The sequence below is a fragment of the Hemitrygon akajei genome, chromosome 1 (genome assembly GCF_048418815.1).
Source record: "Hemitrygon akajei chromosome 1, sHemAka1.3, whole genome shotgun sequence".
In the NCBI taxonomy this organism is placed as follows: Eukaryota; Metazoa; Chordata; class Chondrichthyes; order Myliobatiformes; family Dasyatidae; genus Hemitrygon; species Hemitrygon akajei.
The window spans coordinates 202,109,103-202,136,650 of record NC_133124.1 but is presented as its reverse complement, the minus strand read 5'-3'; the positions used below and the strand labels follow the sequence as shown (position 1 = coordinate 202,136,650).

The 27,548-nt window shown below is 44.3% G+C and overlaps 1 protein-coding gene across 3 annotated transcripts in view; it reads left to right on the top strand.

Moving 5' to 3' along the window:
* The window catches only part of LOC140734632 (solute carrier family 23 member 2-like), a 96,519-nt gene that overhangs the window by 41,212 nt on the left and 27,759 nt on the right, over positions 1-27,548 (top strand). For all 3 annotated transcript variants that reach the window (XM_073058873.1, XM_073058862.1, XM_073058881.1), the window contains exons 6-9: positions 12,985-13,073; positions 15,948-16,015; positions 23,186-23,367; positions 25,538-25,658. In XM_073058873.1, coding sequence (XP_072914974.1) covers positions 12,985-13,073; positions 15,948-16,015; positions 23,186-23,367; positions 25,538-25,658 — 460 coding nt within the window. The remainder of the gene's footprint in view (positions 1-12,984; positions 13,074-15,947; positions 16,016-23,185; positions 23,368-25,537; positions 25,659-27,548) is intronic.

Genomic DNA, 27,548 nt, shown 5'->3' with positions numbered 1-27,548 from the left:
AAGCAGAAAGTATATGTCCAACTTGCCGATTAACCCTCTGGAAAACTCTCTTGCATGCCACGGTAGTTCCGAGCAGAGATTAATAATTGGTAACAATAGTTACAGATTTCTTTAAGGAAAATGGATGAGCCCTGTTGCTTATTTATGCGTGTTTGTTGTTTTCCTGTTAATAAAAGTCTAACAGTAAGATTCAAATAACTGAAGCATTTTAGAAAACCTGTTAAAAATTATTAATATTAATATTTTTTAAAGAAGTTCAAAGTTCAAAGTAAATTTAATTATCCAAGTACATATATGTCACCCTATACAACCCTGTGGTTCATTTTCTTGTGGACATACTCAATAAATACATAATAGAATATAACCTATTAGAATCAATGAAAGGCTGCACCAACTTGGGCATGCAAAAGACACAAACAGTGCAAGTACAAAAATAAATTAATAATGTAATAGATTTTGACAACGAGAGGTGAAGAGTTCCTGAAAGTGAGTCCATGGGTTATGGGAACAATTCAGTGTTGGGGCAAGTGAATTTGAGTGAAGTTATCCCCTTTGGTTTAAGAGCCTGGTGGTTGGAGGGTAGTAACTGTTCCGAAACCAGGTGGTGTGAGTCCTGTGGCTCCTGTACCTTCTTACTGATGGCAGTAGTGAGAAGAGAGCGTGACCTGGGTGGTGGGGGATCTCTGATGACAGACACTGCTTTCCTGCCACAACGCTCGATGGTCAGGAGGGCTTTACCCATGATGGACTGGGCCGCATCCATTACTTTTTGGAGGACTTTCCGTTTAAGGGTATTGGCAATTCTGTACCAGGCTGTGATGCATCCAGTCAGTATGCTCTCCCTCCTCAAATCTTCAGAAGTGCGTCTAAGTTTTAGGTGTTATACCGAATCTTCTCAAACTCCCAAGGAAGTAGAGGTGCTGCCATGCTTTCTTCGTCGTTGCACTTGCGCGCAGGGCCCAGGACAGGTCCTCCAAATTTAACAAAATTGAAATATTATGTAATTTCTATATAGTATTATTATAACAGCTTGCTATCCACCTAATGTGTACACTGGGTCTGCGAGGATTTCAAAACGTATCATCCAACGTAAGGTGCTCTTGCAACTGTATAGTTGGTGCCAAGCCAGCGTGAGACATTCCCTATGAAAACATCTCACTGTCCTCAAATGGTAAGGAATCAATCACTGCTTTGTTTGGCATTAAAGATGATCATTATGTATCTTGTTATTATAAGGCATAGGAGCAGATTTAGGCCATTTAGCCCATCAAGTCTGCTCCGCCATTCAGTCATGGCTGATCCTACCCCCCCTCCCCCGAACCCCATTCCCCGTCCTGCTCCCTGTAACCTTTGTTGTTGTGTCCAATCAAGAACCTACCTATTTCTGCCTTAAATACACCCAGTGAACAGGCCTCCACAGCTGACTGTGGTAAGAAATTCCACTAACACAACACGACCCTGTGACTAAAGAAATTTCTCCACATCTGTTTTAAATGGATGCCGCTCTATCCTGAGGCTGTGTCCTATTGTCCTAGACTCCGCCAACATGGGAAACATTCTTTCCACATCTACTCAGTCTAGGCCTTAGAAAGGTTTCGATGAGATCCCCCTCCTCAACCTTCTAATTTCCAGCGAGTACAGACTCAGAGCCATCAAACGTCTCTTGTATAAAATGTTCCTTTGTGAACTTCCTCTGAAAACTCTCCAAAACCAGCACATCTTTTCTTAGATTAGCAGCCCCAAACTGTTCACGATACTCAAGGTGAGGCCTCACCAGTGCCTTATAAAGCCTTAGGCCTATTGAAATGAATGCTGACGTTGCATTTGCCTTCCTCACCAACAACTCTACCTGTAAGATAACCTTTACGGTGTTCTGTACAAGATCTCCCAAGTCCCTTTGCATCCCAGATTTTTGGATTTTCTCCCCATTTAGAAAATAGTCTGCATACTTACTTCTTCTGCCAAAGTGCATGATCATGCATTTTCCAACAATATGGGTGGCATTTGAAAAATCGAGAGGCCAACTCCTTGCCAACAAAATCTTTGTGTATTACATGCAGTTCTAGGTTTTAGAATGAGAACCGGCAACGATGTAGGAAGTGACGATGGTGGACAGCCATTCTTTGAAAACACATTCCCTTCACATGCTCTCCCTATCTCATTTGGTGTTGGCTGTGGAAAAGATTCACACAAAGGAACTTAGAATGAAAATGCAATATTTGCTTTAATTTGAACACCTGCAATAAGACCAGAAGTAGGCCATTCAGGCCCTCGTACATTTCTGTAAGATCATGGCTGAGCTTTCATTGCAACTGCACATTGCAATAATGGTAGAATGTGAGGGCAGTGGGGAAAATAGAGTGGGACTGGTGCAGAATCTGTGAAAATGGCTGTTTGATAGTCAGCACAGTCTCAGTAAGCCATGGTACCTGTTTCTTTCTATATTGAGATACAGCTCGGAATAGGCCCTTCTGGTCCTTTGAGCTGCACCACCCAGTATTCCCCCGATTTAATCCTAGCCTAATCACAGGACAATTTACAATGACCAATTAACCTACCAACCGGTTGGTACGTCTTTGGACTGATGGAGGAAACTGGATCACCCGGAGGAAACCCACATGGTTGCGGAGAGAACGTACAGGCTTCATGCAGGCAGTGGAGGGAATTGAACCCAGGTCGCTGGTATTGTAAAGTGTTATGTTGCCCTCTGCTGTTACGTTTGTATGATATCCCTGAACTGCTGAATGAAAGGGTTGCTGTATGGAGAACGTCTGGCAGCTCTTGGGCTGTATTCCCTGGAGTTCAGGAGAGCGAATCTCATAGAAACATTCCAAATGTTAAAAGGCCTGAACAGCTTCGATATGGCAAAGTAATTTCCCATGGTAGGGGAGTCTAGGACTTCAGGATTGAAGGACGTCCATTTAGAACAGAGATGCGGAGAAATTACTTTAGTCAGAGGGTGGTAAATCTGTGGAATTTGTTGCCACGAGTGGCTGTGGAGGCCAAGTCAATGGGTATATTGACTATACCTCTACCAAGCCAGAGGTAGATAGGTTCTTGATTAGCCTGGGCATCAAAGGGTATGGAGAAAAGGCAAGGGAGTGGGGATGACTGGAAGAATTGGATGAGCCCATGATTGAATGGTGGAGCAGACTTGATGGGCCGAATGGCCTACTTCTGTTCCTATATCTTATGGTTTTATGGTCTAATATATAATTCGTCCATCAGTCTTGAATAAGCTCAGTAGCTGAGCCTCCACAGCTTGTATTCTAACGAGTCTCCACTCTATGTGTAATATGGCATTTTCTCTTGTGCGTGTTCTGAATGTCTGGCCCCATACTGAAAACCTTGAGCCCTGATTCTGATGAGCTGGAAGAACACTGGCTGTCCTTCCCAGCCCCCAGCTCCCCCCAGCACAAGCCGTGTCCTTGAAGTCTTATCGCAGGCTCTCATTAGTCATTTGTATCTCATGAAGTCAGTACTGAAAAAAAAACTTTGCTAATCCATTCACAAACAAGAGAAAGTCTACAGATGCTGGAAATCCAAGCAACACACGCAAAATACTGAAGGAACTCAGCAGGCCAGTCAGCATCTATGGAGAAGAGTACAGCTGACATTTCGGACCGAGGACCTTCATCAAGACTAGAGAGAAAAAAGATGAGGAGTTAAGATTCAGAAGGTGGGGTGAAGTGAGGAAGAAACACAAGGTGATAGGTGAAAAGTTTTGGGGGGGGAAGTGGTGAACTAAAGAGCTGGGAAGTTGATTGGTGAAAGAGATACAGGGCTGGAGAAGGGGAATCCGATAGGAGAGGACAGAAGGCCATTGAAGAAAGAAAAGGGGGACGAGCACCTGAGGGCGGAGATGGGCAGGGAAGATGATAAAGTGAGAAAGGATAAAGGGAACGGGGAATTGTGAAGTGAAGTGGTAGGGAAGCATTTCTGGAAGTTTGAGAAATCGATGTTCATGCCATCAGGTTGAAGGCTACCTAAAGGGAATATAAGGTGTTGTTCCTCTAACCTGACTGTGGCCTCATCATGACAGTAGAGGAGGCCATGGACTGACATGTCGCTAATCCCTGCATTTTCTGAGAGACCCTTTGCATGGCACAGCCAATTAATATTTTGCATTGACCTCATTTCAAAGCTAACTTGAACTGAAGGCAAGCTCTTGCCTATATTTTATTGCCCCTGTCCTAATTCAGAACTTGATTTATCTTTGGCAAAACATCTCCAAGGTACTTCATGAAGCATTATCAATCAAATTTCAACACCGCTGGCATCTGACTAGATAAGCAAAGTATACTAATCGTGCTAGATTTTAAAGAGCATCGTGTGTGCGTCCCGGAGAATTGGCACCTGTGTTTAAACTGAATGACCTTGATTAATTACTTAAAAATTGAACCTCGGAAGTCTCTTATGTTTACTCAGGCACAATACAGTATGGATTGTCCTGTAAATAATAGTCATGTAGGAGCAGTGACATCAAACAAAATGATATATATCAATGAGTAGCTTAATATTTACCTAGTATTGGAATTGTCTGCTGAGGGTCACTAAAAGGGAAGTGTTATTTCCTCTCCTTCCAGCTGTGTTCAGTGTTATCTGTGTTTAACACAAAGCATAAGTGGGTTTCTTGGAAAGACATCCGTTGCAGCACTTAATGCACAGTGCTAGGTTTTTATCCAGTGAACAATCTTTTATCTTGCTGTGGAAGTGAAGATCCTTGGCTTTCAGTTTAATATACAACCTGCTTTCTTAATATCAAAATATTTATTCATAAACTTCAGATGTTTATAAGAGCGTTAAAGCCAGCATTTTTGTCACATGTTATCGTCTGGTCATGCTTACCATGAGCATGAAATCCTTTATGATTACATACAACTCTTGAGGAAATAGTACATGGAATTTTAAGTCTCTCACCAATTGTTATGCAATAGTGGGAGGGCTTTAAGGTCTTGTCTGTTCCCATGGCTGGAGAGAGCTATCTGCTGCCTTTCAATAATACTTGAGAAGGAACCAGTGACCATTGCTTCCTACAATCAGTCAAGTTTATGGCCTTTTAACTGTATACGCGTATACTGTCAAAGAGACAATGTTTCCCGAACCTGGCCGTAAAGCACAGTAGTACACGTAACACACAGTAACTTAGGAAAGTAAGAATAAAATTTACAGATGAATAATGCGTAGATAAATAAAGTGCATGAATTAAATATTGTAGGGTACAGGACAGATTAACTGGTGACACTTCAAATGCAATGCGTCATGGAGTTCAGAAGCTTAATGGCCTGAGGGAAGAAACTGTTTCCTATCCTGACCATTCTTGTTTATCTGTATCATATAATCATATAACAATTACAGCATGGGAACAGACCATCTTGGACCTTCTAGTCCGTGCCGAACGCTTACTCTCACCTAGTCCCACCGACCAGCACTCAGCCCATAACCCTCCATTCCTTTCCTGTCCATATACCTGTCCAATTTTACTTTAAATGACAATATCGAACCTGCCTCTACCACTTCTACTGGAAGCTTGTTCCACACAACTGCCGCTCTCTGAGTAAAGAAGTTCCCCCTCGTGTTACCCCTAAACTTTTGCCCCTTAACTCTCAACTCATGTCCTCTTGTTTGAATCTCCCCTACTCTCAATGGGAAAAACCTATCCATGTCAACTCTATCTATCCCCCTCATAATTTTAAATACCTCTTGTCAAGTCCTCCCTCAACCTTCTACGCTCCAAAGAATAAAGACCTAACTTGTTCATCCTTTCTCTGTATCTTAGGTGCTGAAACCCAGGTAACATTCTAGTAAATCGCCTCTTTACTCTCTCTAGTTTGTTGACATCTTTCCTATAATTCGGTGACCGAATTATATCGAGGTCTCCTGCCTGTTGGCGGAAAGTCAAAGTAGATGATGGATGGATGAGTGGGATCCTTGATAATACTAAGGGCGCAGTGCTCTGATAAGTAACCCCGATAGATGTTAGGGAGACCCCTATGATCCTCTCAGCCATTCTCACAGTCCTTTGTAGGGGTTTCTGGTCTGATGCTCGGCTGCTCCCATACCGGATAGAGATGCAGCTTGTCAGGATGCTCTCACTGGTGCTCCGGATGCTGATCGCCAGGTGTGAGCCATTATGTAACCCTCTATTATTATACTAATCATTGTCATTTTCTTTTGCAGCTGAATATTCTAACACCAAATCATGAATGCTATTGCTATCATTATGGATTCTGCTCCAAACTTTTATTTATGTAGTGTTGTACTGCACAGAAACTGGCTTTCAACCCACCAGGTCCATTGAAGCACCAGACTCTCGACTCCCGTTGACACTAATCCAGCACTCTTTCCATTTTATTCAGTTTCCATTCCTGTCAACTGCATCCAGCTTCTCTCCCTCCCCTGTTCTACTGGCAACTTACAATAAGTAATTAATCAATCAGGCCCACGGGTTTTTGGGGATGTGGGAAGGAACTGGAGCACCTGGAAGTGATATGGAAAACGCCCAACCTCCACACAGTTCATAGGCTGGGATCAAGCATGCAGCTGTAATCCTTGGAGGATTAGTCAAGTTGACTAAAAACTTGGCAGAATGACTTGTGTGACAATAGGACATTCAGAACTTAGAACAATAGCTTTGTGAGAGAAGAAATAGAAGTTACTGAAACAGGTGGGCAGGAGTGATTGGAATGGGTTGAAGCGACGTTTTGAAATTGGCATGGATGGGAACTAAGGAAAAATCTCATGGAATGAGGTCGGCAATTCACAAAATAGATTTATAAATGAACATGAAGGAGAAAAAATAACCAAGTTTCAAGGGAAGCGGTACAGAAAGTAACAGGGTCAACTTTTGTACCGGGTCGCTGGATAATATTAAATGTATGTACAGTGGATTCCTGCAGATTGGGACAACCTCAGGACCAGAATAATTTGGCCCAATTAAGCAGGTGCCCCAATTAGCCAAAGTTTCATGGAGATAGTTAAAGGTATAAAAAAAGACAAACAACTGTTTAACTGATTAACAAATTATTTATTTAAATGAAATACAAAACAAATTAGAGCACTACCAATAGCCCTATAGTACTATAAAACTCTTATTAGTTCCCAATAGTTATTGATGGAGGTGTTCTTCCAGTGTTATGATTGACTGTAAATGAACAAAATGAGCACAGACACCTAGTGTTGAGATGATTACACAAACAAGAGAAAGTCTGCAGATGCTGGAAATCCGAGCAACACATACAAAATGCTGGAGGAGCTCAGCAGACCGGGCAGCATCTATTGGAAAAAAAACTACAGTCGATGTTTTGGGCGTCTCTTCCAAGGATGCCTACCCTGAAGAAGTTTAAATCTTCCCTTTAACAGGAGTCCAGTGAAACCCTCTCTCACTGCTCCCCCTCTGTGATCCCTGCTTGAGTCCTGCCAACTGATACGTCAACTGTACTTTTTTCCATAGGTACTACTTGGCCTGCTGAGTTCCTCCAGCATTTTGTGCGTGTTGCATCCTCCAAATCTTAATTTTCATTGTAACGTTCAAGAAGATTGTAGATACCTTCAAATTTTTCTTAATTACTAACTTGTGGAAGTAGTGAAATCATCTCATTTTCACTCCTGGCCAGTTCTGACATCTCCAAACCTGAATGCTTGGAACCGTGATGAGCAAAACAGTTCCAAATTGTCTTGCTGTTTATTTTTCACCGACCATCAGTGACAAAAATCACTGCTTTTTGCACACAAACACATGCAACTGATGCTATTTAAAAGTGTCAGTCTAACCACAGTGTAGGGTCTAACAGTCATACAAGTGCATGCAGCTGACACTAGTTAGAAACTGTTCGGCAATAGTTTCCTGCCCCAATTAAGTGGCATAGTTGTCCCAAGTAAGTGAAGGGAATCCCAACTGTTTTCTTGATTTAGTTTTTGTTCTTCAGTTGTCCCAAATAAACAGCTGCTCCCATTAACCAATGGCCCATTTAATCAATCTCCTCCTTGGACTTCTCCTCTGGTCCAGTCCATCAGCAGTGGAGACCCCCTTGGGCAATGATACGACCTGGTGGGTGACTCCACTGGTGGTAGAATACTAGAACAGAAGTGTTGGCAATAGATTCCTGCCCAGGTATCAAATTTAGCCAGCAGCACCTCCTTCAAGTCAGGATTGTTGTTGGACCTCTCTTTATCTATTGCAGCATAGGCTTCGAGAGCTTTACCCATCAGTTGTGGCACTAGCTGTCAGGGCCACTCCTACTTTGGCCATTGCCATATCTAGACCATTCTCTTGAACTTGAGAAGATGGTTCCCTATATCGTCACTTTGTTGATAAGAAGGCGTCTTGGGACTCGTTTGCAGGCTTTGGCGTTCCTTTCTAAATGCATCATCTCTCCTCTTCTGGACAGGTACAAAGTGTCTGAGGTCTCTGCTGTTTCCCATGCATCTACTTCGTTCTTAGCCTTGGAGCTTTCCTGACTTGGGATTGCAATCCCACTCTTCTGTGAGTTAAATGCCCCTCGTTGCTGCCACCTGCCATCTAACTTTGCTGTAAGATATGTGGGTTATGACCAAAGGAAAGAATGGCTGGAGTCAAGGGTGTTTATTACATGCATAGTAATTATACCCCGTGTAGTCCATCCCTCACAGGAGATGTGTCCGTTTAGGTTGCCCAGAGAAATTGGCAGTAGCAAAACACTGTATTTGCAATGGCCATAGGATTGACTTCAAAGGCACAAAACTGCTGCAACTGCACCAATGGGTTTTGGGACCGCCTGGTAAAGGAAGCCATTGAAATAAAACCAGATGAAAAGAATTTTAATAAAGACAAAGGTCTTGCTGGAATTTGTAAACAGGGTGGGAGAACGGAAACCTGATTGGATGATGTCTAACCAATCAGGAGGGATGGGCTACAGGGGTATAAACACCACTGGACTAGACGTGCCCAAGGTGCCTTCTTATCCCTGATGAAGATGGCAGAGTTTGCCATCGAAATGTTGGTCATAATCGATACCTGCTGGAAGCCCAAGAAGTGTTTATTCAGCATATACACATTTACACATCCCCATCACTAAGGAAATGGAATATTCCACAGCGTATGGTGGGAAAGTCACCCCAAAGCTAACCTGATTGCATCAGCTCGGTTTAGAGCCCATTATGAGAATATACCAAGGAAGACATTGAAGTGCATGCACTCAGCACGACAGCATTGTCATTACAAAGCAATGCTTGTGTGTGAGTGCAAATGCGCGTGTGTAATGAGTGCATTTACCAAGTGTTCTCCATCATATAATTTTAATAAAATGTAACCACTGTAGCCGTGGCTTCCGGGGGAGTCTAAAACTGGAGGTGTCTATTGCTGTGTATAGGATCTGATTAATGTGCGCGGAAGCTTGACTTGTTGGCGTAGATTCAGTGGGATGAAGAGCTTGTTTCTGTGCTGTGTGACTGTGACTGCGGTATAAACACATCTTTGAGCCCACCCATCTGTCCTACTTGTGATAAGTATTTTTGGGTTGTGAAATTAAAAATAGTCATTTCCTTCTTTCCCCACCCACTCACTCACAGCTTTGTGATTATCAGGGAGATTTAAAAGCCCAACTTGTGGTAGGTGCTTTGGCTCGGCCAGATGATTGAAAGTAGCGCAGAAGGCTCCGAAGACACCCACCCTTCTTTTCTGAGAGGTTACTGTCCAACTCTAACAGAACCAGGCTCGCCTCTCACTCAGAGCAGTCTCCTGAGATCTTTTGGCAAGTGTGCTGCTGAAGGTGGTGGCTGAGGCAGATACATTAGGGGCATTTAAAACACTCTTAGATAGGCACATGGATGATAGATAAATGGAGTTATACAGGGGAGGGAAGAGTTAGATTGATCTTGGAGTAGGTTAAAAAGTCGGCACAACATTGTGGGCCAACAAGCCTGTACTATGCAGTGCTGTTCTATGTTCCAGAGCTGATCGGAATGTGGGGGAGAATAATTTCATAGAACATAGAAGAGAACTGCACAGGAATAGGAACCAGCTGAAAAGCAAATCAAAAGCACCCAAACACTAATCCCTCGTATCTACACCATGTCCATACCTCCATCTCCCTCACACCCATGTGTCTATCCAAACGTCTCTTAAAGCCCTCCAATGTATTTGCCTCTACCTCCATACCAGGCAGCACATTCCAGGCATCCACCACTCTCTAAGTAAAAAACTTACCCCTAACATCCCCTTTGAACCTGCCCTCTCTCACCTTCAGTGCATGCCCTCTGGTATTAGACATTTCAACTCTGGGAAACTGATACTCTGTCTACTTTACCTATCCCTCTCATAAACTTATAAATCTCTATCTGACCTCTCCTCGGCCTCCAGCGCTCCAGAGAAAACAACCCAAGTTTATCCAGTCTCTCACGATAGCACATGCCCTCTATACCAGACAACTTCCTGGTAACCCTCTTCACCCTCTCCAAAGCCTCAACATCTTTCCTAAAGTGTGGTGACCAGAACTGCACACGATACTCCAGATATCGCCTAACCAGGGTTTTATTAAGCTGCTAGATAACCTCCTGATTTTTGAACTCATTGCCTTGACTAATAAAAGCAAGCATTCCATAAGCCTTCTTAACCACCTTATCAACCTATGTAGACACTTTTATGGAGCTATAAACTTTGATCCCAAGATTTCTCTGCTCAGCAACTCTGAGCAACTCTTGCCCTTAATAGTGTACTGTCTCCTTGCATTTGCCCTACCGAAATGCAACACCTCACATTTATCTGAGTTAAACTCCCATCTTCCATTTCTCAGCCCATATATGCAAATTGTGCTAAAGCTCCATCCCAGTAATTTCAGGGCAGTTACTGGGGTAAAGAGTTTGCTTTGTGAGCAGGCATAGACTTAATGGGTCAAATGGCCTACTTCCATGATCTTGTAGTAGGTTAAACTGTCATTACAACGTTGTGGGGCCGAAGAGCCTGTGCTGCTCTGTGCTCTATGAACTTGTTGCTGAGGGGAGAGGTCTGTGAAAGAACCACTCACAATCCTCAGCTCCCCATTCAGACTTTCCTCTCCAAGAAGCCAATGGCTTTCAGGTTACAGCAGCCTAGTTTATAGAAGGGTGTTAATTTCTCTGGCTCTCCTGCTCATTATCTTGGGTGGCAACTGCTGGTTGCCAGCTCTCCTGCCACCAAAGAAATTGATTTCTATCACTGCTCACTGTATCTTCTCTGCTGGAGGAAGAGACCTCCCACAGCTCACCCAAGTCAGTACAATTCCTCTGTTGCTCCGGGCAACCAGAAGTGATTACCCACAACTAGTGATTATCATCTCACCAGTTGAGGGATAACTGCTGGTTACCAGGGTAACAGAGCAATTGTACAATCCTATGTGAACCGCAAGGGGTCACCCCTCCAGTTTCAAATCACATGCTTGTCCCGCCCTTCTAACGCTCCCCCCCCATCCCCTTGTTTATTCCCAGTAGATCAGCTGCCCCTCTGCTACCGTGCTCCATCCTGTGACCCTCACTTACCACCACTGCTGCTAAAGGATTCACATTCCCAGGTATTCAGATGACCTCTAAGTGCTTTTTTGTCTGTTCTGCGAATCTGATCCATACAAAACCATCATCCTTGTTTGGATGTACTTTAGGAATGCATAGATGAGGGAGACATGTTTCCTTACCCACTTAATTTTCATAACGTGCAAATAAATATAGTTGCTTCTGATTTTAGGGAGTGGTTCCCGGCAGTTCTGAGATTATCAAGAATGTTTGGTCATCCAGTTCTCACTAGCCTGTGGTGCTCAGTGTTTCCCCTGTGCCAATCAGTTTTGGAATTAAAAAGGATTTAACCCTTTATTTCCACTCTCTCTTTTCTGCTGACCAGCCAATGCTCCACCCACACAAGGAACTTCCCTGTAATTCCATGGGCTCTTATCTTGCTAAGCAGCCTCATGTGCGGCACCTTGTCAAAGGCCTTCTGAAAATACAAGAACACCACATCTACTGCATCTCCTTTGTCAAGCAGCATCCATTATCAAGGACCCCCACCATCCAGGCCACGCTCTCTTCTTAATTATTAACTTGAGTTATTAATCTTCAACCATCAGGTTCCTGAACCAGCATGGACCTCTTCACTCACCTCGACATTGAACTAATTCCACAACCTATGGACTCACTTTCAAGGGCTCCACAGCTCATGTTCCCAGTAGTATTTATCTATCTGTTTGTTTGTTTGTTCATTTGTTGTTTGTTTATCTGCATAGTTTATCTTCTTTTGCACAGTGTTAATTTTAGTCTTTGCCATATAGTTATAGAGAAGTACAGCATAGGTCCTTCAGCCCATCTAGTCCATGCCAAAACCATTTAAACTGCCTACTCCCATCAACCTGCACTGGTACCGTAGCCCTCCATACCCCTGCCATCCATGTACCGTACCTATTCAAACTTCTCTTAAATGTTAAAATCAAGCTTGCATGCACCACTTACGCTAGCAGCTCATTCCACACTCTCACAACCCTCTTTCCCCTCATGTTCCCTTTAAACTTTTCACCATTCACTCTTAACCCATGACCTCTGGCTGTAGTCCCACCCAAACTCAGTGAAAAAAGCCTGCTTGCCTTTACCCTATCTATACCCCTCATAATTTTGAATACCTCTATCAAATCTCCTCTGAATCTTCTACATTCTAAGGAATAAGGTCCTAACCTATTCATTCTTCCCTTAGAACTCAGATCCTCCAGACCTGGCAACATCCTTGTAAATATTCTCTGTATTCTTTTCAACCTTATTTACATCATTCCTGTAGGTAGGTGTGTAGTCTTTCACTGATTCTATTGTATTTCTCTGTTCAACTGTGAATGCCTGCAAGAACATGAGTCTGCAGGTAGTATATGGTGATATATATGTACTTTGAACTGTAAACTTTGAGCTTTTGAGTTTTCCAAGCCACCACCAACCAACCTTTGGCAGAGTGAACTGTGCTGGGTTTCTCTTACAACAGACTATTTTTGTCTTCCTCAGACTTCCCTTGTTCCAGGCCAGTGCCTTTGCTTTCCTAGCTCCTGCCCGAGCAATCCTGTCCTTGGATAAATGGAAGTGCAACAACACAGGTAGGGAGTGGCCGTCGCATGGCCTCATCATGAGCGGAACTACTGGGGGTAATGGGAAAGACAGCATTAGCTTGGACGAGGCCAAGCGCTGTCATTCTCTGAGCAGAGGGCCAGGATGCATGAACCGTGGGTTTTCAGGGTGTTGGCCTTGAGAAATTCCATTTGTGTAGGCTTTGTCTAGGATCATCCTCATGGGTTTGAAATGGAATGTAAGGACTAAAACCCATTTCTGACTTTCTTGTATCACTTGAACTGATATAGTAGGAGAACTTCCATTTACTCGTGTTTTCCTTCTTTCTGACATTCTCATTTCCTTTCTCTAACCCAGAGTGTTTTTCTCTCTTTCTCTCCCGCCCTCTGGCACAATCTCAGTCTTGGAGAGTCATAGAAAAGTACAACACAAAAACGAGACCTTTGGCCCATCTAGTCCATGCCGAAAACATTTAAACTGTTCACTCCCATCGACCTCTACCGGGATCCTGGCCCTCCACGTCCCTACCAACCATCAACCTATCCAAACTTCTCTTAAACGTTGAAACCGAGCTCGCGTGCACCACTTGTACTGGCAGCTTGTTCCATGCCCTCGTGACTCTCTGAGTGAAGAAGTTTTTCCTCATTTTCACCTTTCACCCTTGCCTCTGCTTGTAGTTCCACCCTGCTTGCATTTACCCTATCTGTACCCCTCATGATTTTAGATATCTCTACCAAATCTCCCCTCAATCTTTTAGATTCCAAGGAATAAAGCCCTAACCTATTCAATCTTTCTGAATAACTCAGTCCCGACAACATCCTTGTAAATTTCCTCTGTACCCTTTCAGTCATATATAAATCTTTAGTTAGATGACCAAAGCTGCACGCAATACTCCAAATTAGGCCTTCCCCAACGTCTTATACAACTTCAACATAATATTCTATCTCCTGTACTCAGTACTTTGATTTATGAAGGCCAATGTGTCAAAAGCTTTCTTCATGACCCTATTTATCTGTGATGCCACTTTCAATAAATTATGGGTCTGTGTTCCCAGATCCCTTTGTTCTACCACACACCTCAGTGCCAGACTGTTCACCCCTCTTGGTGGGTCCCACCGAAGTGCAACACCTCTCACTTGTCTGCATTAAATTCCACCTGCCAATTTTCAGCCCATTTTACAAGTTGGTCCAGACACCTCTGCAAACCATCCTGCTAGGGTATTAGACCCCATCCAGGTGCAAACTGTCTGTTCTGTTCAGGTCCCACCCTCACTGGAAGATATACCCTCCCAATGATCCAAAAATCAGATGCCCTCCTTCTACACCAACTCCTTAGCCACGTGTTACACTGCATAATATTCTTATTTCTGGCCTCACCTGTATGTGGCATGGGTACCAATCCTGAGACCACAACCCTGGAGGTCCTGCACTTAACTTTGCACCTAACTCCCTGAACTCACTTTGCAGAACCTCATCACTCATCCTACCCACGTCATTGGTACCTGCATGGACCACGACCCCTGGCAGTTCACCCTCCCACTTAAGAATGCTGGGGACTCGATCCAAGATGCACAGGACCCTGGTGCCTGAGGGGCAGCTTACTATCCAGGAGTTGCGTTTTCATCCACAGAACCTCCTTTTTGTTCCCCTACTGCCAAAGTTTGCCTCTCTGCCCCCTTCCCTTCTGAGTCACAGAGGCAGATTCAGTGCCAGAGACTCACTGCGACTCTCCTTGTTAGGTCACCCCACCCCCAACAGTATCCAAAGTGATTATTTGTTGTTGACAGGGTGGCCACAGGGGTACTCTATATACTTTCTCCTTAGCCCCTTTCCCCTTCCTGTTTGTCACCCAGTTTCCTGTATCCTGCACCTTGGGTGTAACCACATCTCTATACGTCCTATCACTGCCTCAGCCTCCCAAATGACCCGGAGTTCATCCAGTTCCAGCTCTAACTCTTCAACATGGTCTGTGAGAAGTTGCAGCTGGATGCGCTTCTCGCAGTTGTAGTCGATAGGGACACTGGAGGTCTCCCCACCTTCCCACATCCCGCACGAGGAGCATTCATCTATCCTGCCTGACACCCCTACTGTTCTAACTGAGCAAATAGAATGAAGAAAAAACAATAAATGAGCCTCAAAATCCCCACTCTTAACACTCCTGCTTTTTCTTTCTCTCCCTCCCTCTCCCACTCACATTCCACTTTCTTCTAACGCCTCATGCTCGGTTATAGTCTCTCAGGTTTCTGTGCACGTACTCCCTCTCTATCCCCTTACTCAATGGAATGAGTCTACACCATTTGCCATCAAGGGGAGGGGAGCAGGGGCAAGGCTCTTCGCTCCTCCAGCCACACTTCCACAGTGCCGGTAGAGTAGTGCGGACAGCTTCGTTGATGGGACTCAGCTGGAGTGTGGAAGCCACATTAAGATGCAGTGTTCAGGCAACGTTGTCTGTCACTGCTCCAAAACAGCTACTCCAAGGCTGTCCTTGTCAGGATCTGTTGCTCCAGCTGGTTTAGTTTGCATTCAGCTCAGCCCTCTTAATTAACAGCTCACCTTAATCCGTGGGCAATAGATTTGTCTCTCCGTGAGAACAGCAGAGGGAGGGGAGGGAATATGCTCTAATTGCCATGCTGGCATAGAACCAAGCGACCTTGCCTGTTAGTTTCATTGGCACAACACACAGAATGCTGGAAGAACTCTACAGATCTGCTACCTGACCTGCCAAGTTCTTCAAGCATTGTGTGTGTTGCTCGGAATCCAGCGTCTGTAGTCTCTCGCATCTCCGTTTCACTCGCACGTTGAGATACCATTCCCATGGGTTGAAGGCCTCTGGCACAATGCCAATGCAACAGCACTTGACTATTGGATTTTCAGCAGGCTTTTACCCTTGTCTTTTCTTTTAAGGTATAACCTTCACAAATAGTTCTGAAGTGGTGGACACATCGCATATTTGGCATCCAAGGATACGAGAGGTAAAAATTGTCATGAACTAATTATTTCATATTTCCTTATGATGTAGAAAGAAGCCATTTAGCCAATGAGTTTATCCCATTCCCAATTTTCCGTCATCAAGAGTCAGGTATAATATCATCGGCAATTGTCATGAAATTTGTTGTCTTTGCGGCAGCAGTACAATGCAATACAAAATAATAGAGAAAATAACTGAATTGCAGTTAGTGTGTATGTAAATATATAATAAATAGTTAATTAAATAAGTCCCCTCCTTTAATCCCTGTATACCCATGGCTGTGTCGCCACCCACAGCTCTAATCTGCTAATTAAATTTGCCAATGACACTACATTGATTGGCCTAATCGCAAACAATAATGAGGTGGCCTACAGGGAAGAAGTCATCTCTCTGACACAGTGGTGTCAAGAAAATAGCTCTTCCTCAATATCGCAAAAACAAAGGAGCTGGTTGTGGATTACATGAGGAATGGAGACGGGCTAACCTCTATTGACATCAATGGATCTGTGGTTGAGAGGGTAAACAGCCTCAAGTGCCTCGGTATCCACATCACCGAGGACCTCGTGTGATCTGTACACATCAGCTGTGTGGTGAAAAAGGCACAACAGTGTCTCTTTCACCTCAGACGGTTGAGGAAGTTTGGTATGGACCCCCAAGTCCTAAGAACTTTCAACAGGGCACAATTGAGAGCATCCTGACTGGCTGCATCACTGCCTGGTATGGGAACTGTATTTCCCTCAATCGCAGGAGTCTCCAGAGACAGCCCAGCACATCTGTAGTTGTGAACTTCCCACTAATCAGGCCATTTACAATGACAGGTGTGAGAAAAGGGCTCGCGGGATCATTGGGGACCCGAGTCACCCCAAACCACAATCTATTCCAGCTGCTACCATCTGGGAAAAAGTACTGCAGCATAAAAGCCAGGACCAACATGCTCCGGGACAACTCCTTCCACCAGGCCATCAGACTGATTAACTCATGCTGATTTGAGTGTATTTCTATGTTACATTGACTGTTCTATTTATTATAAATTACTATGATTGCACATTGCACATTTAGATGGAGAAGTAACGTGAAGATATTTACTTCTCGTGTGTGAAGGATATAAGAAATAGTCAATTCAATTCAATAATGCAAAACTAGAAATAAAAAAAGTAGTGAGGTAGAGTTCATGGGTTCAGTGTCAATTCAGAAATTTGATGGCAGAGGGGAGGAAGCTGTTCCTGGATCGTTGAGTGTGTGCCTTCAGGCTTATGTACCTCCTACCTGATGGTAACAACCAAAGCAAGGCATGGCCTGGGTGATGGGCTGTTTAATGATGCACACTGCCTTTTTGAGGTATTGCCCCTTGACGATGTCTAGGATACTACGGAGGCTAGTGCTCATGATGGAGCTGTTTACAAGTCTCTTCTGTGGAAAATTTTAAAGTCTACTCCAGATTCGACCACTCACTTTCACACTGGGGGCAACTCACAGTGGCCAATTAACTTGCCAACCTGCAGGTTAGTGGGAGAAAAGCAGAGCACCTGGAGGAAACCCATGTGATTTCAGGGAGAATGTGCAGAATCCAAGATTCAAGATTGTTTAATGTCATTTCCAATACACAGGTGTAAAGGAGAAGAAAGTAATTGTTACTCCGGATCTGATGCAGCAACAAAAAAAAGCATATGATAAAGAGCTCAAGAATGTAAAAACCACAATAAACATAAATACGTACATAAGAAATCTATATACATAAGTAGATTGTATGTCCATAAAGTAACACTCCACACATGGCATCAGAGGTTGGGACTGAATCTGGGTCATTGGAACAGTGAAGCAGTTGCTCGATAAGCTGTGCCATCTGTATGCAGTTCCTCTCTGGCACTAATTTGCTTGCCTGTCCTTGACTGAGGGCCTGGGTGAAGTCTGTCTAACTGTTGCTGAGAACATCTGGTACACAGACACAAGATATCTGACTGAGTAATGATGAAGCTATTAGAACTCTCGCTAGTTCATGGGGACTGTCCTCCAACTAAACCCCTGTATCACCAGTGGCCTGGTATTCAGGCACACTAGCCGATGAAGTTGATACAGTCGATGTTAAACAATACTGGCAATTGGTAGTGGGCTGTGCACAACCTCGGGACTTCCCTAATTCATGACAGTCCAGGAAGTGTTTTGCTTTTGAAAATGTTGCCAAATGTGGCAGCTAATTTGCTTCCTCAAACTATTTTGAGGACTTGTTACCCAGGAACCACAAAGGGAATTTCTTTTCTCCTTGTGGTAAACACTAGGATGCACAGCACCTCCAGCACGACAGCAGTGTGGGTGTCTCGGTATGTAGTGGTTAGCACAGTGCTTTATGGTATAGGTGACCCAGGTTCAATTCCCACCGCTGCCTGTAAGGAGTTTGTATGTTCTCCCCGTGACTGCGTGGGCTTCCTCCAGATGCTCCGGTTTCCTCCCACAGCCCAGAGACTTGGTAGGATAATTGGTCGTTGTAAATTGTCCTGTGATTAGGCAAGATTAAATCACATTGCTGGATAGTGTGGCTTGATAGTGTTACACGATGTATCTAATAAATCTATTAATCAATAAATAAAAATAATAATAAATACATAAACAAAAAGGTGAACCCCATCAATTTAACACACCCCACTTGACCCCTCTGCTAGAACCACTCAAGCTTGACTTTTTTTTCAATTCAATCACTGTCGTCCGTCCAAGATGGCCATCAGGAAAGTACTGGTGAGCCACTTCGCTGAACCATTGAAGGGACTCCCAAGGAATACTTCACGCACTCTTGATCTTTTTAGTGATTTCAAGTTCCCTGGCCCTGATCATCTTATTTTCACTATGGATATCCAGTCCCTATACAACTCCATTCCCCCACCTGGAAGGCCTCAAAGCTCTCCGTTTCTTTCCGGACACCAGACCCAACCAGTTGCCCTCCACCACCACTCTCCTCTGCCTAGCGGAACTTCACTCTTAATAATCTTTTATATGGCTCCTCCCACTTCCTTCAAACTAAAGGTGTAGCCATGGACATTCATATGGGTCCCAGATAATGCCTGCCTTTTTGTCGGCTACATAGAACAGTCTATGTTTCAAGTCTACACTGGTATCACTCCCCAACTTTTCCAACACTACTTTGACGACTGCTTTGGTGCTGCTTCCTGCACCCATGTGGAGTTCGTCAACTTCATCAACCCTCAAATTTACCTGGTCCATTTCTGACATCTCCCTCCCCTTTCTCAGTTTCTCTGTCTCTGGAGACAGCTTATCTAATGATGTCTGTTATAAAACCACTGACTCGTAGCTACCTGGGATTTACCTCTTTCCACCCTGAAACTTGTAAAAATGCCATCCCCCTTCTCTCAATTCCTCCGTCTCCACTGCATCTGCTCTTAGGATGAGGCTTTTCATTTCAGAACTAAGGAGATGACCTCCTCCTTCAAAGAAAGAGGGTTCCATTCCTCTACCATCAACACTGCCCTCATCCCATCCTCCCGCCACTCTACCAGGGATAAGGTTACTCGTCCTCACCTACCACTCTACCGGCCTCTACATCCAACACATAATTCTCCCAGACTTCTGCCATCTTCAACGAGATCCCACCACCAAGCACGTCTTCCCCCCCCCCCCCCCACCACTTTCTCCTTTTCATAGGTATCACTCCATACGCAACTCCCTTGTCCATTTGTCCCTCCTCACTGATCTCCCTCCTGACACTTATCCTTGCAAGCAGAACAAGTGCTACACCTACCCATACACCTCCTTTCTCACTACCATTCAAGGTCCTAAACAGGGCCCAGGTGAGGCGACACTTCGCCTGTGAGTCTGTTGGGGTCATCTACTGTATCTGGTGCTCCCGATAAGACCTCCTGTATACCTGTGAGACCCAAAATAGATTGGGAGACTTCTTCACCAAGCACCTACTCTCTGTCCACCAGAAAAAGCAGGATCTCCCAGTGGCCACCCATTTTAATTTCACTTCTCATTCCTATTCTGATACGTCTGTCCATGGCCTCCTCCACTGTCGTGATGAGGCCACACTCAGGTTGGAGGAGCAACACCTTATATTCCTTCTAGGTAGCATGAATGTTGATTTCTTGAACTTCCGGTAATACCCCCCTTCCCCTCCTTCACCATTCCCCATTTCCATGTCCCTCTCTCACCTTATCTCCTTACTTACCTATCACCTCCCTCTGGTGCTTCCCCCCCCCCCCCCCCACTTGTCTTTCTTCCATGGCCTTCTGTCTTCTACTATCAGAATCTCCCTTCTCCAGCTCTGTATTTCTTTCATCAATCAACTTCCTAGCTCTTTACTTCACCCCTCTCCCCCTGCTAGTTTCACCTATCACTTTGTGTTTCTTCCTCCCCTTTCTCCCACTTTCTCACTCTGACTCCTCATCTTTTTTCCTCCAGTCCCTACTGTAAGGGTCCTGGCCTGAAATTTCGACTGTACTCTTTTCCATAGATGCTGCCTGGCCTGCTGAGTTCCTCCAGCATTGTGTATGTGTTGTTGGAGAGGATTTCTAGCCAGCAATGTTGAGGAAGGTGATATGTTTTCAAATTAGGACGATGGACGTGTTAGAGTTTATGTTTCCATGGGGCTGTTGTCCCATATCCATAGTGATGAAGGTGGCTGTTTGGGAGGCATTGTCTGAATAGTTGGATGGGTAACTATGGTGTGTTGTATGGCTAATACACACTATAGCCACTGTACGCTGGTGGTGGATGTAAAGAATACTTGGGCTGGTGGACTGGGTGCCAATCAAGGGGGCTGCTTTCTCTTGAATGGTATTAAGTTTCTTGAGTGTCACCGTACCATACAGGCGAAGAGTATTTCATCACATACTTGACTTCTACCTTAAATTTGATAGAAAGAGTGCAGGTGTGCTCCCAATGTCTTGACTAATATAAACCCCCTCACTCAACAATGCATTTCTGTCTGGGGAAATTTGCTTCACTGTGAGAGTGTGTGATGCATTTTCTGTATTATCGGAATCATGACATATCTATTAACATTGACACATGTCATGAAATTTCTTGTGTTGTGGCAGCAGTACAGTGCAATACATAAAAATTAGATAAATAGATACTTTATTGATCCCAAAGGAAATTATAGTGTTACAGTAGCATTACAAGTGCACATATATAAATATTAGAAGAGAAGTGGAAAAAATAAAAGAAACAAGTTACCATGAACAGTCTAGTAGGAGACGGGTGTCATCACTTCCCTAGCTATAGGTTGACTCATAATAGAGCCTAATGGCCGAGGCACATAGCGCTTTTTGGAGCAGCACAGTTGTCTTAATCTATGACTAAAAGTGCTCCTCTGTTCAGCCGAGATGGCATGCAGAGGGTGAGAAACATTGTCCGGAATTGCCAGTATTTTTCGTAGGGTCCTTTGTTCTACCACAGCATCCAGTGTGTCCAGTTTGACTCCTGTAACAGAGCCAGCCTGTCTGATCAATTTATTGAGGCTGTGATGCCATTGCCCCAGCACCCCACCACATAGAAGACTGTACTGGTGACAATAGACTGCAGAACAATGTGAAGGAGAGGCCTGCATACTCCAAAGGACCTCAGTCTCCTCAGGAAGTAGAGGTGACTATGCCTCTTCTTGTACACAGCCTCTGTGTTGGTGCTCCACTTAAGTCTGTCAGCCAAGTGCACCCCCAGGTACTTGTAGGTCTTCACTGTCAATAGTAACAAGGAGCAACGCAGGCTTAGTCTTCCTAAAGTCCATCACCATCTCCTTTGTCTTACTAATGTTGAGCTGCAGATGATTCAGCTTGCACCATTTGACAAAGTCCTCCACCAGGGCCCTGTATTCAACCTCCTGCCCTCCCTTTATGCACTCAACTATTGCTGAGTCATCAGAAAATTTCTGCAGATAACATGACTCAGTGTTGTATCTAAAGTTCGAGGTATACAGGGCAAGCAGGTAGGGGGCCCATACAGTCCCCTGTGGGGCCCATGTGCTGCTTATATCCATATCTGACACACAGCTCTGAGGCCACACAAACTGTGGTCTGTCACTCAGGTACTCCATTGTCCAGCCTAGTCGGCATTGAAAGGAGCTTCTCCCCCAGTGATGAGAGCTGTATGGTTTTGAAGGCACTTGAGAAATCAAAAAACATGATCCTCACAGTGCTGTCCTGTTTATCCAAATGGGAGTAGGCTCTGTTCAGCAGGTAGATGACAACATTGTCGATTCTGATATGCTTGTGATCGGCAAACTGCAGGGGATACTATAAAAAGTTACAATAAGAAATAGATATATACTTTATATGTATTTAATTAAATAAGTAATGAAAAGAATTCAAAGAATTTTGCAGTAGCATTCAAGAGTGGATTCCTTTTTCCATTCAAAAATCTGATGGCAGAGGGGAAAGAAGCTGTTCCTAAAAACATTGAACGTATCTTCAGACTCCTGTACCTCCTTTCTGATGGTAGTAATGAGGAGAGAGAATGTCTTTCGGTTATATTAGTAACTCCACTTCAAATGTATTTTAATGGGAAAAAAGGCACTTTGAAAGATGGTAAATTCCATGGCAAGGCCAACACCCTGAACTACCAACCTAAAGGCAAGAATTAAAATCTCACACAGTAGCAAGAAAATTTAAATTCAATTAATTAAATCTAGAATTTGCCACCATGAAGCTACTATGAAATGCCTGCCATTTTGACCCAGGGTGATTCTTCAGTGTTGTCCAAAGTGGCTAGACAAGCTGTTTGGTTCAAGCACATGGTCATGGATTACTGATGCCCTGAGGACTAAACAAAAGGCTTAGAATCTGATTGAGGTATGCTTCTTTGCCAGGGAACCAAGCAGGCCTTTGCAGTCATGGACAGGAAGGTCTTTATTTTTTGTTTTATTTCGATGCTGTTGGATAAACCTGGAATGGGGAAGGACATGGAAAGATCCCAGAATTCTTGGGCCAGGGAAATACAGTTCAAACTGTATACAGCAGCAAAGGAGCGAATGGAGACTCTTGAGTTATTCTGTCTCTTAGAGCCCATTTGGGATAATGTAACAGTGCCAATTTGTTTAAAGTTTCCTCTTCTCCTTGTCAAGGCATCCTTTTTGCTTCAGGAGTGTTTCACTTTCTGCATAAGAGGTCTGTCAGGCCAAAAACTTCAGTGACTTTTTAGGGTGATTCAAATGTCATCTTCTTTGCAGATCCAGGGAGCCATCATTATGTCTTCCCTCATCGAGGTGCTGATTGGTTTCCTAGGGCTGCCGGGCGTGCTTCTGAGCTACATTGGTCCACTCACCATAACCCCAACAGTGGCTCTGATTGGCTTGTCAGGTTACCAGGCAGCAGGAGAGCGAGCCGGGAAGCACTGGGGTATTGCAATGCTGTAAGTGCATTCTGTTCTACTTCCAAAATGGAAATGTGTGGAGGACAGATTTGGTCCCTATATTTAAGAAGGGGTATACCAGCAATGGCGGTAATCCTGAAGAAATTTACTAGAGTAATTCCTGGGATGAACAGCCAGGGAAGATTTGTATTCTTTGGGGTTTGGAAGAATGAGGAGAGATCTTATTAAAACATAGGGTCAAGGAAGGGTAGATGTTGAGACGGGAGAGCCTCAAACAAGGGGATATAGTTACAGAATGAGGTGCTAGTCATTTATAACAGAGGTGTGCAGGAACTTCTAGCAGAGGGAGATGAACCTTTGGAATTCTCTACCTCCAGAGAATGATGTAGACTGAAAAATTTAAAAGGGAGTTGGTTCATTGCTTGAAGGACTAGCAAAGAGGAGACTAATGTGAAGCTGACGTAGAAGAGGAGATGTTCAACCGTGATCATGTTAAGTGGCAGAGCAGTTTTGAGGGACTGAGTGCTCCAGCTGTTCTTAAGCTGGGAGGGACAGATGCCCAAGGTCTGACCACTGATCCTGGTGAGCCCTGGAATTATCAGCGGGGTGGGAAGGTTTAAACTTGTCTAATTGCATTCCAGAGGCCTTCACTGTGGAGAACACAAGGACGGACAGAGGCTTCCCGTGATGCTCTACAAGCTGGTTGTTCACCCAGGTCCTTTGGGATTGGGGGAGACGGCAGCTGCAAAAAGATAACAGGCTCACTGGGAAGGGTGAGTGAATGCAGCAGCAGTAACAGCCTGCATTCACTGAGCACCTTTTTAAGTGAAATAAAATGCTCCAGGATACTTCATTGGGTGTTATCCATCAAATGTTACCCCACCCCCCAGCCAGTGATGATTTTTGGAAGATATGACCAGAATGGAAAATTGGGAGAGGTTGTTCTGAATTGCTTCGTTGATGTGGGACAGGAAGAGTTCAGAGTTCGTTCCATGTCCCAGCATTTTTTGCCATTCAGTGTCATGGCTGATTTATGCTTAAATTCCCTGAACCCAGCTTTTTCCACATCAATGCTATCTCTAATTAACAGAAAAAAACCAATTTCTGATTTAAAAGGAACAACTAACACAGTAACAGTAGCTGCTTGTGAAAGAAAATTTTGAACTCCACTCACTCCTGGCTTTGATCTTTAGCTTTTGCCTCGAGGTTGATCTACTGCACTGGTATATATTTGGTTATTTGATGACAAAGAATGTAGATAGAGATCTTTGAAATAAATGTCAGTTGGTAGCACGTTTGCTAGCTAGTTTGAGTTCTGTTCATTGGGTGGGTTAAGCCAGCAAAAGCTGAAGTCTTTCAGGATCATAAGTGGTTTCCACCTTTTATTTGTTTGTATTTTATTTAGAGATGCAGCATGATATCAGGGTCTCCTGGCCCTCTGAGTCCTCGCTGCCCAATTACACCCATAGGAGCAATTAACCTGTAACCTGTGTGTCTTTGGGAGGAAGCCAGAGCACCCGGGGGAAATCCTGGTCATGGGGAGAACGTGCTGTCTCCTTACTGACAGCGGCGGAAGTGAACCCGGATTTCTGGCGCTGCAGTAGTGTTACGTCACCGTGCCTCACTTGCTGATGTCTGCACGCAATCTGATTGAAAGCATGCAGCATCGTTGAGATTTGCTGTAAAACTGTTGGTTGGACTCTGATACTCATCCGAGCCTTTGTGCTGACATGCAGAATTCTGACAGAATGGGTGCTGGAGGGCATATAGCACCTAGTGGGTTAACACTTGAGCAGTAACTGAGGGAGCATCCATATTGGCAGACTGGAGACAGAGGATCCTAGACTCCAGAATGGAGTAGGCAAAACTGTGAGCTGGGAGAGGGGGGAACAACACCAGGGAAATGCGGCCCACCCTGTCCCCATGGATAGACTCTGTGGACAGAGGCCAAACATCCAAAACAGAACGACTGGTTCGGTGGAGAGGCCTGGTATTGAAAATGTGTTGGGTTTGAGTCAGAGGGGCTGCTGAGGGTCTGAGGAATGAAAGGCTAACATCCTTAGACTGAGCAAGAGTGTGCTGTATTGGGACAGCGAGGACATTAGGAAGAATGAAGAACTATTATTGGAGAACAGACAAGTTGTGCTGGCAATGAAGGCCCGTGAGAAAAGGGCATTCGACCCAACAAAACTGCCGTTTTCTTTTCCAGGACAATATTCTTGGTGCTGTTTTTCTCACAATACGCGCGGAACGTCAAGCTGCCTCTTCCGATTTATAAGTACAAGAAGGGATGGACAGCATACAAGCTACAGCTATTCAAAATGTTCCCGGTAAGTTGCTGGTAATCAGATGAGAGCAGAGGGTTTATAGTCAGTCAGAGATAATGATGTCCAGACTCCACAGCACATTCCATGTTACCTTACCTTCATTTGGGATTTTTTTAAAAAGCAAACTTGTTATTGAAAGGGAGGCGTGACTTGCTGTTGTACTTTGCATAAGTTCATGGTGTGCCGAAGGCCTCAACAGCTGTAGCAATGCCTTTGTAATGTAGGGAATTAGTCAAACAATTTACATTCTTCTTTTAAATCTTGGTAATATTTTGAGCCTCAATATTCCCTGGAATGTCAGAGGTAGCTCCACTATTCTTCATAGAAATGCGGATTTAGGATATTGTATCTTATCTGTTGAGTGAAGTTAGTCCCCTGTTTAATGTCCTTTCCCAAAGGTCACTCGCTCAGTACTGGCGTGCCAGCCAACAGTCATTTGTTTTGTCCCACTGTTTAAAAGGAACTGCCTGTGAAGCTTGCATGCTGTGCAGTGCACCGAGATGAGCAATAATGGTCGGCATTTGGCAAATACCAGATCGTAGTTGGCACACGTGGAGAGGAGCATTGACCAGCAACTGGTTATGCCTTTACGTAGTTAGTTCACTCCAAAGTGTTAACTGGGAGGAGACAGATGCATGTTGGCAGTGACAATTGGCTTGGTTGAATAAATCAGTTTTGCGAGGTTTCTAAAGGAAAAGAGAGAGACGTGAGGGTTAGAGAGGAGACTTCCGAGCAGGAGACCTTGACAGCCTAAGGACACAACTGCCATTGGTGGGGGTATTATATGTGGGGATGGTCAAAAGCTTGGAATTGGAAGGGCACAGAAAACTCTTCCCAATGTAGAGATATGATTACAAAGTGGAACCTTCCTGCTGCTGGAAATGTCAATTCAGGATTCTCAAGCCAGTTTAAACAAATGAGCAACAAGTTCAGAATGCTGGAGGAACTCCGCAAATCAGACAGCATCTATGGAAAGGAATAAACAGTCAACATTTCAGATCAAGACCCTTCATCAGCACTGGAAAGGAAGGAGGCAGAAGCCAGAATATTAAGGGGAAGGAGTATAAGCTGGCAGGAGATAGGTGAGATCAGGTGAGGGGGATGGGGGAATGAAATAAGAGCTGGCCGGTGATAGGTGCAAGAGTTAAAAGTTTGAAGAAGAAACCTCGCAATGGAGGACAGGGGACCATGGAAGAAAGGAAGGAGGAGGGTAACCAGAGAGAGGTGATGGGCAGGTGTGGAGAAGAGAGGGGGTGAAAGGGTAATTAGAGGGAGGGTGGAATTACCAGAGGTTAGAGGATTCTGTGTTCATGTCATCAGGTTGGAGGGTACCCAGACAGAATGCAAGGCATTGTTCCTCCAATCTGAAGTTGGCCTCTTTGATGTGTAGTGGAGACTGTATTGATTGGCTGCATCACGGCCTGATATGGAAACACCAATGCCTTTGAATGGAAAATCCTACAAAAGGTAGTAGATTTGGCCCAGTACATCACGGGTAAAGCCCTTCCAACATTTAAAATGTTGTCGTAGAAAAGCAGCATCCATTATCAGAGGCCCTCACCAGCCAGCCCATGCACTTTTCTCACTGCTGCCATCAGATAGAAGGTACAAGAGCCTCATGATTCGCACCACAGTTACTACCCCTCAATGATTAAATTCTTCTACACTCTCTTACCCATCCTTTGAGATGTTTCCACAACCAATGATCTCACTTTAAGGACTTTACATCTTGTTATCTTATGTTCTCGTTATTTATTTATATTTGCATTTGCACAGTTTGTCGTCTTCTGCACTCTGGTTGATCTTTCATTGATCCTGCTATAGTTACTGCCCTATAGATTTACAGAGTATGCTCACAGGAAAATGAATCTCAGGGTGACATATGTGTACTTT